Source organism: Pezoporus flaviventris, unplaced genomic scaffold (genome assembly GCF_033815535.1).
Source record: "Pezoporus flaviventris isolate CSIRO_AGI_PZ_B2104156 unplaced genomic scaffold, CSIRO_AGI_Pfla_v1 ptg000002l, whole genome shotgun sequence".
NCBI lineage: Eukaryota > Metazoa > Chordata > Aves > Psittaciformes > Psittacidae > Pezoporus > Pezoporus flaviventris.
In genome coordinates, this window is record NW_026892550.1 from 25,585,928 (window position 1) to 25,599,060 (window position 13,133).

The 13,133-nt window shown below is 42.9% G+C and overlaps 1 protein-coding gene across 1 annotated transcript in view; it reads right to left on the bottom strand.

Annotated features, from left to right (window-relative positions):
• The window catches only part of SCFD2 (sec1 family domain containing 2), a 190,456-nt gene extending 180,251 nt beyond the window's left edge, over window positions 1-10,205 (bottom strand). The window contains exons 1-2 of the mRNA XM_061472727.1: window positions 9,421-10,205; window positions 1,561-1,729 (exon numbers count right to left, since the gene is read on the bottom strand). Of these exons, the coding sequence (XP_061328711.1) occupies window positions 1,561-1,729; window positions 9,421-10,153 (902 nt within the window). The 5' untranslated portion in view covers window positions 10,154-10,205. The remainder of the gene's footprint in view (window positions 1-1,560; window positions 1,730-9,420) is intronic.
• Window positions 10,206-13,133: the final 2,928 nt, after the last annotated feature.

Here is a 13,133-nt window from a genome sequence, read left to right on the forward strand (position 1 = left end):
GGCAAACAAACAAACCTCAGTATATATACTATTAGCCACCTTATGACACAATAAATCTCTGCTGGCTGTTCCTAAAAACATGAATATATCGGCAAAGTCATAACTGTGGCATAGGAAGGCATTATTAGTATCAGCTTTAGTCTCCTCAGTGTCAATAACGTTAGGAATAATGGAGTGGTAGCACAGGTAAACCATCTCAGGGCAATAAATATCTCTATTCTAGCCCACGCTCACAAAAGTTTTCTTACTTCTGGTAGCTACACAAAATTAGCACAAGCAACAGCTACCACACTACAGCATGTCTACCGTGGGCAATTACCTTTCCATTTTGCTGTGCAGACAGACCTTAAGGACATCTCACTTCTACTTCAGAGATCAGCTGGAAAGCAGCCAATGAGAAGAAAACCAGAGCAAATTTTATTTAGGTTAGTCACCCCAGCAGCAACTCACAATTGAATCCACCTATATGAGGAAACATTTCCTCTCCAACTTGTAAGGAAGAAGAGAGTTGTGCAACATGAAACCTAGAAACTGGACCCAGTTACAGCACATGTGGGAGATGGAAGATGACAAAGGATCTGGAGGCTCCCAGAAAATAAAGACCATATGTTGGAAAGTCTTCTGTGAAACCTCTGGGGAGAGGGAAGGCGGGGAAGGGGAGGAGGAGGGAAGAAGAGGGCACAGAGTGCAGGTGTGAAGCACCAAATGGAGTCAAAACAGAAGAACATGAACTACATTAGATAGCCCGTCTTGAAAAATCCTTTACTAATATATGGGGGAACATTACAGCAAAATTTCTAGTGCACTGCTGAGTAAATTTTTTTTGTGGAGCAAAACCAGCACCTGGTGCATTTCCTGGTTTCTGCATGGTAACAGAAGCATCAGGAAAGTTTCAGTTCTGACAATTAAATTTAGAAAGTGAAACATCAAATCTGATGTATTTTACAAGCAAAGCCTTAGCTACAGATTATATATAGCTAAGTACAATCATTCAAAGTTACTGCTTTTAGGTTTAAGCAAAAGTCAGGCTCTCATGCTGGTATACCTAAATTTGTGCCTAATTATCATTCTCCACAGGTACTGTGTTTGAAAATAGGAATATAACCTTAAATTAATGGGTACTCTAGCAAGAATTCAGCATGCAGCTCACTTTGTAATTATAAAAAAGCTTATGGGAAAAGAAAGCCACATTTAAGACCTACCTGCTTGTATGATCTGTTACTTCGGCAGAAAAAGAAATGTTACAAGTAAGAATTCTTGGTGATTAATCTATACTGATTTCTAGGACAGTAAGCTAAAGCAATTTAAACAACCCATATCTAAAAAGGTCCTGAGAATCTCTCACTTCTGGGCATCTTATCTGGCCTGCTCACTTAATGTACACATATTCATATTCCAGCAAAATTAGGACCAGATGGAGTTTTGCTGTAAGTTTGATTTTTCTTTTCCTTCTTTTCCAAAGAAAAGACTTGTTCTCTGCTCTTTTTTTTTTTTCTCCCCACAAAGAAATAACAAACATGTTCAACATCTTAAAACAAGAAAGAAGAAAAGAATGTTTACTTTGGTTGTGCTAGGCAGCCAGGTGCTATAATACTGCAAGTTTCATCTGCAGTCCGCAGTGCTGTAAGTTCCACCATGTTAACCATCACATCAGTCTTGTGGCCAGGAAGTTTGGGAAGCACAGAAAGTATCTTCTCTGCAAGACTGTCGCCATGATGACCAACTGCCCCTAGGGGGAAAAAAAGACCCCAAAACTGTCAGATACACAACTAGAAGGAAAAAGCAACCACTCTGAAGGAACCGAGAACTAAACAATAACCACATTTTTTTTGCGGAGAAGGACACTGGTAGCCACAGCATCAAGACCACATTAAGTTTTTCAAAGATACTTTGTTACAAAAGTAAAACTTATTTTTCTGGAATGTCTGAAGTTAAAGCATTGATAACATTTGAGAAAGATTCATTTAAAAAGTATGAATTTGACTTAGCTTAACAGCTGTTAGATATTCAATGACTTTGTACTTAAACATGCAGAGTATTTGTCCTTGCATAAGAAAGTTGTTAAACAAGATCTTCAATGTTTATTTTAAAAATCAAGTAAACACTTATATATAAATACTTACATGCAAGCTATACTTTTCTACCTAAATTAACAGGCCTGGGCTCAAAAGGGCTGTATGCAAGTTGCACACATAGCTAGCATAATATTAAAATAAACAAATATCAGCAACATGCCACCACCAAGATCATCATTTCCACACTGACTGAGGGCAGCTCAAGTAAAACCAGCACAAAATAACTAAACCAAATCAAATTACATAGTATAAAATGTCAATTTGACCATGTTCCAAGAGCAACTCCAAATTTCACTTGGCACAGTCTCTTCAAGTCTCCTGATTTCAAACACCGATGCTCTTTCCATCACAAACTCTCAACATAGGCGCTACAATCAACTTACAAAATATTAAGACTATGAGGCAAGCCAAAGCAGAAAACCATGGCATACTACATATGAAAAAGTTGTAGAGGGGGACCAGAAACCTTATTGCCTTTAAGTCAGGAACAACTTGAATGTATTTTTATTCTGCCACTTTAGCTGTTTTTCAGCTATAACCACAGGGCTTGGAAAACAGTGGTAAGCTTAGAATTCTTCTCCTGGCTTTACTCACAGAAGAATGGGAACTTCTGTATGGCAGCAAAATAATCTTTCAGGCTATGGTCCCACTCCATCAAAGTCTGTCCATGTGGCACCCCATCTCTTCTCGCTTTTCATCATTACCAAGGACAGAGGAGCTCTGTTTCAACAGCTGAAGTAGCTTCACATGCTCCATAGATCCAAATAATGCCTTCACATCAAGGACTTTAGGGGGGTCAGATTATTAACTGCGCTTGGATAAGCAGAAGTTGGTCTTCGGCAAATCTACAGCAGCCAGATATCCATGCTTTAAAACCCCCTCATAGTTTATCAACTATTTGAATTGTAGAAGTTGGAAAGACAAGCAAGGGAGGAGAAAAGTAAAGTCAAACTCCATGCTGGCAATGTCTCTATCCACAGAAGGCAAAGAAAGCACATAAGCACATGTGCCCAGCACATGGTCATACTGCAATGTAGACACCTGGCTGCTCAGCTGGATTGAAATTACCAATTTGTTTCACCAAAGACTGTAATAGTCATAGAATGACAGCAACTTTCCTTTCTACCATCCCTAGCCAAATTTAGACCACTGAAGTGCAGATGAAACGAGGTGGGTTGTCTTTGCGATTCTCTAAGCCATCTGCTCTCCAAAATCCCTACATTCTTCTTACTAGGTCAGTCACTTGTCAGCCACACTGCAGTTATCAACACTCACAAAGCTACAGACAGGAAAAACAGATGGTAATCTTCTGAACCTCCACCCCCTCGTACTGGAAGCAATGTCTATCTCTCCACACTTGCTGCATGTGAGCAGCATTTAGCTAGACAAGACATTTAGCTAAACTGGAAACACCTCGAATGCAAATAAACCCACATTGATTATTAACATACCTCCTTTCTCCCTGGCATGGGGGAAGTCTCAGAGTTGCTTCTGTGATCAGACAGTGCCATCTGGGTCTCCTTCTCACAACTGCTAGTCACAACTGCTAGTCCTTAGAGGATCTCACTGGTCTGCCAGCACTAATGGGTTTTGCTGTGCCTCATCAAATCAATCAAAAAAACCCACTCTCCTTGAAGTTTTAAAAAATCACTATTGCCTCCAACCAACTGCACAAATCAACCAATGCTTGAAAGACAGTTAAACTTCATGAGACTAGGACAGGAAATCACAGGGAGCTGCTTTTCAATTTCACTGACTTCAGCAGGGTCTATGGGACTGGTTTACATCCTTCCTCGTCATCACTGTTGAGGACAGTCAACTGGCTGCTCAGCAGCTTCTCATGACCAACAGCGTTCAAGGCAGCTGGCACCACACACAAAAAACCCAGCCCAATTTCCCCCTCCTCCAAAAAAACACTCAAACAAAACCAAAACCCTTGTAGAACCAGCAGTAGGAGCACAGAAGCCCACAGCCAAGCACAGCAGCCTCGGAGCACTGCCAGAGAAATATGACAGATTCCCTGTCTCTCACAGCCAGCAATTGCAACATATGCATAGAGTAGTAAATTTGGAGATAAGAAACACGCATATGCTAAGGCTCATGTAATTTCCAAGTCCCCTTCACTGACTTGGCCACCTGCGGTTTTCTTTATAAACAGGCAAAACTCAATCTGTTTATTTGCTTATCTCTGCAAAGACTCTGTAACAAATGTAACATCTGAAGCTTTAAAAAACTACTATAAAAAATTGTGCACCTATCCCAGAATAGCAGAATCTTTACAAACCATGCCACAGCAGAGGCTGTACCCTGACCTGCAATATTGAGTTGACATCACTTGAATATTTTCAGCTGCCATCACTCCTCACAGCTGCAGCCTACAACCTTAAATGACCATAATAATTTCAATACCAGTGTGTCAAAGCCTGGTTCATAAAAAGGGGACTACTATACTCTACAGGCCTCAGTATTTATGTTTTCAAACCCTCAGCTTATATGGTAAGGAAGAAAAAAACATGGCTTTGTTTCCTTTGGTGTCAATACACCAGGGCATCAACTTCGAAGATGCTGTAACCAAAAAAAAGCACAAGTAAAGCTCTCCAAATTAGAAACACGACAAATGTAATGAAAAATAGAAAATTACAAACAGTTTAAAACAAAAATATCAAAAAAGAGCTATTAGTCAGAAACAGACTTTATCAGAAATGTATGGGCCTACATTAGCCTTCATTCTCATCCACCTCTATGAATGGGATTATGCAGTAGTACAATTACAGTATGTCACAACTTCCTCATCACTGTGGTTGCTCCCAGGAACTGAAAAGCTACACTTTGTTGATAAGCACCTGAACTGTGCTTTTTGTATCTGCTAAAAAGCTAAAAACTTTACAATCAGCATGCAGGTGAGAGGCAAAGATGATGCCTGGCTGACAGCGAGAGAGATGATACAGAAACTTAAACCGAAGTTTACAGCCGTGACTGTGGGGAAACATTCCTGTGATTTTTGACTGACACACACAAAAATTGCTAGAGGAAGATAAAAGTGCTGCTACTGACAGCACTGAAATATCAACCTTAAACACCACTCATACAAGGTTATTATTCAAAACTATACATAACTGCACAGGCACCACCCTGCTATTCATTCTCCTGTCTTTTGCTCACTCTACTGCATTTCAAAATCACTTGCACATACTAGTGGGTGAGACCTCACTATCTTCTACAGTTACAACAGCCGACATACCAAACAATGCAAAGCACCAAGAGACTGGAAACACGTCAAGCTGTTTTGAACACCAGTATCTGAAAGGTATCGATGAGTTTACAAATGAAAAGGGAAATCTGGGAAGCTGGAAAAATTACTTCATGACGGTGTGAAGCTGGCAAGGTGGTGACTAAGAAACACATGCAAGAAGCATGGGGTTACAGTATGGTATCACAATGCACACATATCTAGGGGTACAAATATTAGAGGAGAAAAGCAAAGAGGAATTAAGGTGCCAAAATCAGCTCTGACTTTAACCAGTGTCACTTGTCAGATCACCACTCTATCTGGGAGGTTTGATTCTGCTTTTTAAAGCAAAGGGAGTGGATTTTGAAACAGTAAGTAGGCAAGCAAAAGCAGCACTATACATACATACAGGTTGGGTACAACACCAGTAGCTAAGCTTTATACAATCAGAATTCAAGAAGTGAGCAAGAGTGAGAAGTACAAAGCCTCCAGTCTCCCTAGGACATAAAACCACATGTCCCACCTACCGGGGCACTGCTTTATCCATAAGATCCTACATTGCAGGAACAGGCAGTATCCATGCCATCCCCAGTTGAAGCCATGCCACTGTAGTGAGGGCAGCAAAGGCTAAAAGATGATGATCCCTGTTACAGCTCAGATAAATGTTATGCCATACAGGGCAAAAAGGAAAACTGTTTATCTTAACTCAGTATTTTCCTTATTCATAAAATACAGCATGCATAAGCAATGCTGAACACACACATACACAAAATTAGATTCTAGAAAGTATTCAGAATCCAAAGTATTCAATGCAGATTTTAAAGTAATAGCTCAGAAGAGATTTTTTGCTTCATGGAAACTAGAAAGCTAAGTCACAGTTAGTTGCTTTCTGATTTTTTTTTTTTTTATAATGTGCCATTTTATATGTGACTGGTTTTTTTTGTTTTTAATAATTGTAACAACAAAGATAATGCAGTTTTTTGACACTGGCACCACAGGTTCTTTACCAAAATGTACTTAATACTTCTTTAATGTGTTCTTTGAAGTGGAAAGTTAATAATATTTAAGTGCTACTATTTTCCCTTAGTTCAGTTGTTTGCAATTGCAGCACCAGAAAAGACACTTTTGAGACATTTTGATTTTTACTATTAGAAATCAAATGGTATTACAGAAAACTGTTTTGTTATTCTAGCCTAACACCTTATTTGCTCTAGATAAGAATGGAATGTGAGCCAAAAATAAGACAACAGTTGCACCTCCATTAGAATCATAGAATAGTTAGGGTTGGAAAGGACCTTAAGATCATCAAGTTCCAACCCCCTTACCATGGGAAGGGACACCTCACGCTAAATCTTATCACCCAAGTCTCTGTCCAGCCTGGCCTTGAGCACCACCAGGGATGGAGCATTCACAACTTCCTTGGGCAACCCATTCCAGTGCCTCACCACCCAATCATCTAGAACTACCATCTACATTTCATCCAGGTCTTCAAGTAAGAAAACAGCTGGCTTCCTGATAGCCTGGTGGTGATTCAAAGTCACCTGGTTCAAAGCAGTAGCCTGACTTAATCAGAGTAGCCCAGCACCTACCCCTAATGAGCTTCCAAGCTCTTTTAGAAGTGCTTGGAATATGAAAGCATTCTCATAATTCATGGATAGGTAATCATTTCTCACATGTGCAGCCCACCTGCTGGACAAGATACAGGAGTCACTATGACATTTACAAATCAAATCCAAAATCTTGCATCTTTAGAGAAGGAAGATCTAAAATGTTTCATGAAACGAGCTGCAAATGACAAAGTCAACCTCAAAGACTTCCAACTGCACTGAGCTGGTATTTGGACAAAACAAAACAAGACAAAAAAAAAAAAAAAACAACCACCAAACACCAACCAACCAACCCAAACCAAAAAACAAACAAAACCCCAGCAATAATAAAAAAACCAACAAAAAAACCACCAAAATAAAACCACAAAAAAAACCAAAACTTATTTTTACACTGCTGTTTGCAAATATATATCATAGCTTGGGAAAAAAAAAATAAATTCCAATGGCCCAGTTGCCAATACCAAGCCAGAAACTTGCAAATAGGAAGCTTTAGCTTTTATAAACTTTAAATCTGAACTTCAACAGACACATTCATGTGAAGGCCAAGCAGCAAAGTCAGAGGTAGCAGGCCAAGGGAAAGAGTACATAAAAGGCTGAATACACCTGAGAAAATAAAGGTTTCAGGTATAACTTAATTCTTCCATTTCCCACCTCTTGATAACTGATATGCTGTTCTTTTTACGTACTTTTTATAGTACTAGCAAACCAATGAAACAAGTCTCACTGTGTGGCACTAAATTCAGGTCCACACAGTGCTTTACTTCTGAAATACACTCGGTCTTTCTTCCTTAAATTTGCACTGTACTTGATAGCAAGAGTACAGTACCATGTTCAAAGCATAAGAAGGCTTCAATGAAACTGTCAATGAATTCTGGAGACCATTGCTGGTAACAAAAGAATGGCTGCGTGAGAGGATCTTGGTTTCAGTTGCAGCTACTAGAAGAGCATATTCCTAAAAACTTACTATTTTAATTTCTTATCCTTACTTCAAGAGCTTTGATGCACACACACACCCCCCAAGCTGCCCCATCACAGCCCTGATGTTTTCTCAAAAAACCTTCTCCTGCTGAATACAAGATCCCAGACTTCACTTCCCAGATTTAAGCTGGCACCAATTATCTCTCTTCATGCCTCCTCAACAGTCTCCTTGTCAGGCAGCAACCTGTCACCCACAGTTTCCAGTTCCCTTTCTTATGTTTAATTCTTCCCACCACCTGAGTGCACAAATCCTTGTCCAGTTTCACTTCTTCCCACCCTGAGCAGACACTCATTTCATGGTTTCATTTCAAGCCCACACTCCTTCAGGCCTCCCAGCAATCTTCCTGCAGCACAACATTAAACACCCAGATTCACAGGTGCCCTTCAGTGCACTGTTGAGAGCTATGAGTCCTACAGCAGTGCAAGGATACACAAAGCCAAAATTAAGGAGATAAAGGCAGAACAAAATTCATAAACAGATGAGCTGCAGGTGCAAAACTGTGCCAAGCACTTGCTTTTGATGGCAAAATTATGACCTGAATTACTGAGTACTACTGCTACAATTACTGTTGAATTATTGAGTAAAGGTAATGAAAACAGAACCTGGCCCACACACTGTATATGTCAGCAGGTATATATGATGGTGTAAGCAAAAGCAGCTACTCCCATATCAATTACTACTCGAGTTTAGTGTTCCTTCTGAAAGATGGTTATTCCAAACTTTTCCTGGGTCACTGGCCCATCACCCTGCTGGCGACTCATTCAACCACTCCTCCTTCCCTTTCTGCCCTTTTGATTTCACATCTTACCAGCTTGAAAGACTTCACCTCACTTACAAGCTTGACAGTTGATTACAATACTAAACATTCTCCTTCTGACGGTTTCCCAGTGGACTCTCACACCACGTTCTATACTTCTTAACTTTTGCATCAATTCTGCATTAATTGGCAGAATTAAATTTACCATATGGTTCATTCTTACGCTCATTTGCTTCCCATAAAGTGTTCTATAAACAATTCTGTATTGCTTTCACTCAAACACGTTTTCCAAGTTAACACCACCATCCGTGTGCAACTGCTTCACTCAAAGACCAAGTGTAAAGCACAACATATAAAAACTATATACATGCGGAGACACTTTCAGACATACATAAACAGCTAAGCGTATACAAGATGTATATATATTTACACCACTATAAAGCTAATGCTTATAAGTAGATACACTGGTGCTTCACAATACCCACAAGGCACAATGTGAAACATGCAGACCATTTCCCTCACACCTCGGTATGACAAAAAAGCACTGCTAAGGTCTCTAGTTTGCAGCACAGTTAAGTGCAGAAACAAACCCTTGTTTCTGGCAGAGCCTTCTGCTTCACTATTTCCATGATTCAGTGGGGAACGTGTGAGCAGACACCTCGGCCATGGTGCTGAACATGCTCCCAGGACTCCTGCAACTACATAAAACCCTCCCGATGGAGCAGATGTGGGCCCGTGGGGATGACAGCCCCTAGCAGCAGTGGATTTCTTACCAGCGAGGTCCAACGTCCTGTCCACGAAGACGATGGAGGCCTTGCTGGTGGCCATCCTCCTCCTGTTCCTGGCTGGGGCATAGCTTGCCAGCTCAGCAGCAACGACCCTGCTGAGGGCCCCCACGGCGAAGCTCTCCTCCCGCAGGCCCACCGCGGTGAGGAAAGCGTCGAGGTCCTCCACCAGGGCCCGCACCGCCGCCCGCAACTCAGCGGGCAGCGCGCCCACACCGACCTCAACGGGGCCGGGCCCGCCGGTGCCAGGCAGAGGCGGGAGGAGCGCCGGCAGTCCTGGCAGCAGGCACAGCTCCGCCGAGACAGGCGCCAGGAGCGGCGGGCCCCGCAGCACTACCTCAGCGCGCCCACCTTCGCCCATCCACCGCTGCAGCGTCTCCTCCAGCTCGGCCGGGCCGCTGCCCTCCTCCTCGCCGCCGGCCACCAGCACGCAGTGCCGCACGGCGCCCCGGCCCAGCACACCGCGCACGGCAGCAGCTGTGCCGCCCCGCAGCCCCCCGCTCACCACAAATACGACACGGGCCCCCGCCGCCGACTCAGCGGCCAGCGCCCTGACGGCCAGCGCCCCCGCCGCCAGCAGCTCTCCCGCCCCGCCGCAGCCCCAGTGCAGCGCCTCAGCGGACGCCGCGTCCAGGAGGACGACAGCCTGGCGCGCCCTAGCAAGCACAGGCTCCCAGGCCTGCCGGCACACCCGCTGCAACTCCGGCACCGGCAGCGCCATGGCGGCGGCACGCAGCGCTGACAGCCACAACACACCGCACGTGCGCGGCGCGCCAGCGGCGACCAGGAATGACGTAGCGGGCTCGGGTTGGCTGCCGGCCGGCCGGAGGGGCGGGCGGGCATTCCCTGACAGAACCGGCGGGAGTCAGGCGGGGTACCTGCGGGGCTTGGCCGGGTTAACGGTGCTGGTGCGGCCTTTGCTCCCGTTGCGGGGCTGGGCTGGGCTGGGCTGGGCTGTGGGATCTCACCTGAGCAGCTGCCCGGCCTGGGGCTTGGTGTCCGCTGGGGTTAACCCCCGGCCAGGTCTGTTACACCGCGAGAGCACCAACAGGGTCCTCTCTCTGCGAGAGGGCGGGGGCCCTTCCATCTGCTGCCAGTGCCAAATGCTGACAGGCGGTAAAATGTTCCTCTCACCTATAGTCTTGTGTTAGGAATGCCACTGCAGTGTGTAGCCCTGGCCAGTACCGGTGGGACGTAGTGAGCACTGACAGTTAAGGTTTACCTGACGTTTTCTCGCACAGCCTGTGAACTTCTGCCGGGTAAATGTTAAACCAATCAGCGTTACTATTTACGTCACTACCTCTTCGTGCGGCGGTGGTGTCTTTGTTATACCACGAAAACAACTGTTTTGCTGATACTGTTTTAAATGTACAGCGCTGGAAAGGTGAAACTTCCATCACCGTTCACTGTGCTATAATTCTGTATTTCTTGTGTTAGTATTTAAAAATCTAGCCATTCATGAGCTAGCAACAAGGAATATTCTCTTGTAATAAATGATTTTTTTAATGATATACAGTTGTGGAATCACTGTGTGGAAGTGTTCAAAAGCCATGTAGATGAGGCCCTCTGTGATATGGTTTAGTGGTGGACTTGACAGTCCTGGGGGAACAGTTGGACTTGATCTTAAAGGTATCTTCCAACCTGGTTGATTCTATTATTCGGTGATTCTCCTTTTAAAAGCTCTTGATCTCAAAATCAGCTCCAAAGCTAGCTAGAAAAAATGCCATAATATGTATCTACACTTTCTTCTCACCAGAGAATGGATGGCTCACTTGCAAATCTGTGATCTGTGTAGTATTTCACTAGGACCTCTTCAGTACAGAATGAGGAGCTTTTTTTTTTTTTAACATAATGGGATTATCAGCAATTACATAAAGATAAATAATTTAATTGGTTCATCCACTCTTTTAACTGTTCTCATTAGGTCTCTTGCAGGTTCAGCTGGTTTCAGAACACTGAAAAACATAAGTAACATAGAATCACCAGATTTCCAGTAATGAAATTAAATCCTTCCAGTCTGCTCCATGCTCATTCCTACCCTGATGCATTCGTTCCTCTTCCAAACTCAGACGTAGGTCTTTGTGCTGTTCTAACCCTGATCTGTTATTTTAACCTTGCAGCATTAAATTTATGATGCTAAAAAATATGCAAGTTAGTAGCCCTTCTTGATTGTTTTGATTTGAAAGATGCATGCAAAGAAAGGATCAGGGATGGTTAACCACTTGTGCAGAATTATCCTCCTCTCACATTGAATTACCTCGGAGATTATCTATCGCTGACCTTTTGCTTTATGCTTGAGTGCCATGGACAAAAGCTGAATATATTATGGCTCATCCAACTCTTTAGTTACCTTTTTGGAAAGGCTGGTTGTTTGGTTTTTTTTTCAGACATAGCATCAAAACAGCAGATGCTTTTTTAAGGAAACAAATAAGTTTTTTACTTTATAAATATCGTATAGATTACAACTAGTTCTGCATATTCTGATGTGGGGAAAAAAAAGGATCACTAGCCAGAAGACAAAGCAAGGTTAATCAGTTTGAAGCACAGTGGTTAAATTACAAACCAAAATCATCTAAGTAGTTTTTACAACTTATTTTAGCCTATGTGCAAATTTACAACTACTCTGCCAGAAAAAGAACTGTATTAAAGGGTTCCCATAAACTTGCTACCTTGCTGTGGGTCTCTGGAGTGCAGCCTGTGAGTTAAGATGTTTATGCAGCTCGCAAAGATGTCATATTCTGTCCTTGGCCTTTTAGCTACTCGGGGCCTTGGGAGAAGCCTTTTGTTCAGGCCTCAACAGCTGCTCGCGCTCTGTGCTGCTGTAAGAACCTACAAGGTCCTTTCTGGAGGCTGGGACTGGTGGGAGGTTTCACCTTTGAGGGCAGAAGTTGAAATGCCATCTAGGCCAGCACTCTGTCCCCAGAAGAAAAGCAGGAAACAGGTTCAAAGCACCCTCTCTGTCCAACCAGAACCAGAGGTGGGTAAAGACCTTCCTGGGACAGATGGAATGCTGGCAACTATTTTTGGGCCTTAGCCTTCCGGAGTCAGCTTCCAGTGTTCAAGCTGCTCAAGATGGATTTTTACATCACCAGTAGCTCAATGTGATGTGTATTTAAAGGTTTCTACCAGAAACACTGCTTTGAGGTTCTGATTGATATTTTTTAAGAGATTTTATCCTCTACACCTGCTCTTGATTTCTCTTTGTGTTTTCCACAGACATATTTTCTTTCTTCTTGCATCTGCAATCAAGAGTTCTACTGCATCATTTAATGTTAGCCAGAAGTGTGTTAAATGGCCAAGTAAACAAAACCAGAATGAAAATTAAGAAAGAGGCTAATGCCAAGTAAGAAGTACTACAATACAAATTGATTTTATGAGAAACAAGTGGTTAAAAATGTTTTGGGTGAAAATATTGACTTCACAATTGCATGATGAAAACCTACCCAATTATGCCGTACATCATCTGGACACAACACACAAACACTTCATTTCAGGGGGAAAAAAATGCCTTTTGAGAAGGTAGTTTGTCCATGTGAACTCCAGTGAAATGTCATGCCATATATGAAACTTTAAACCAAGGTTCGCTATGCAGGCAACTCAAAGAACCAGCTCCCCCCACCCAGAGTCATGATGTGTTTCTAATATACACAGGCCTTCTATACTTGACTTTTTCACAAGCTGTCCTGCTGTGAAAAAGGGGT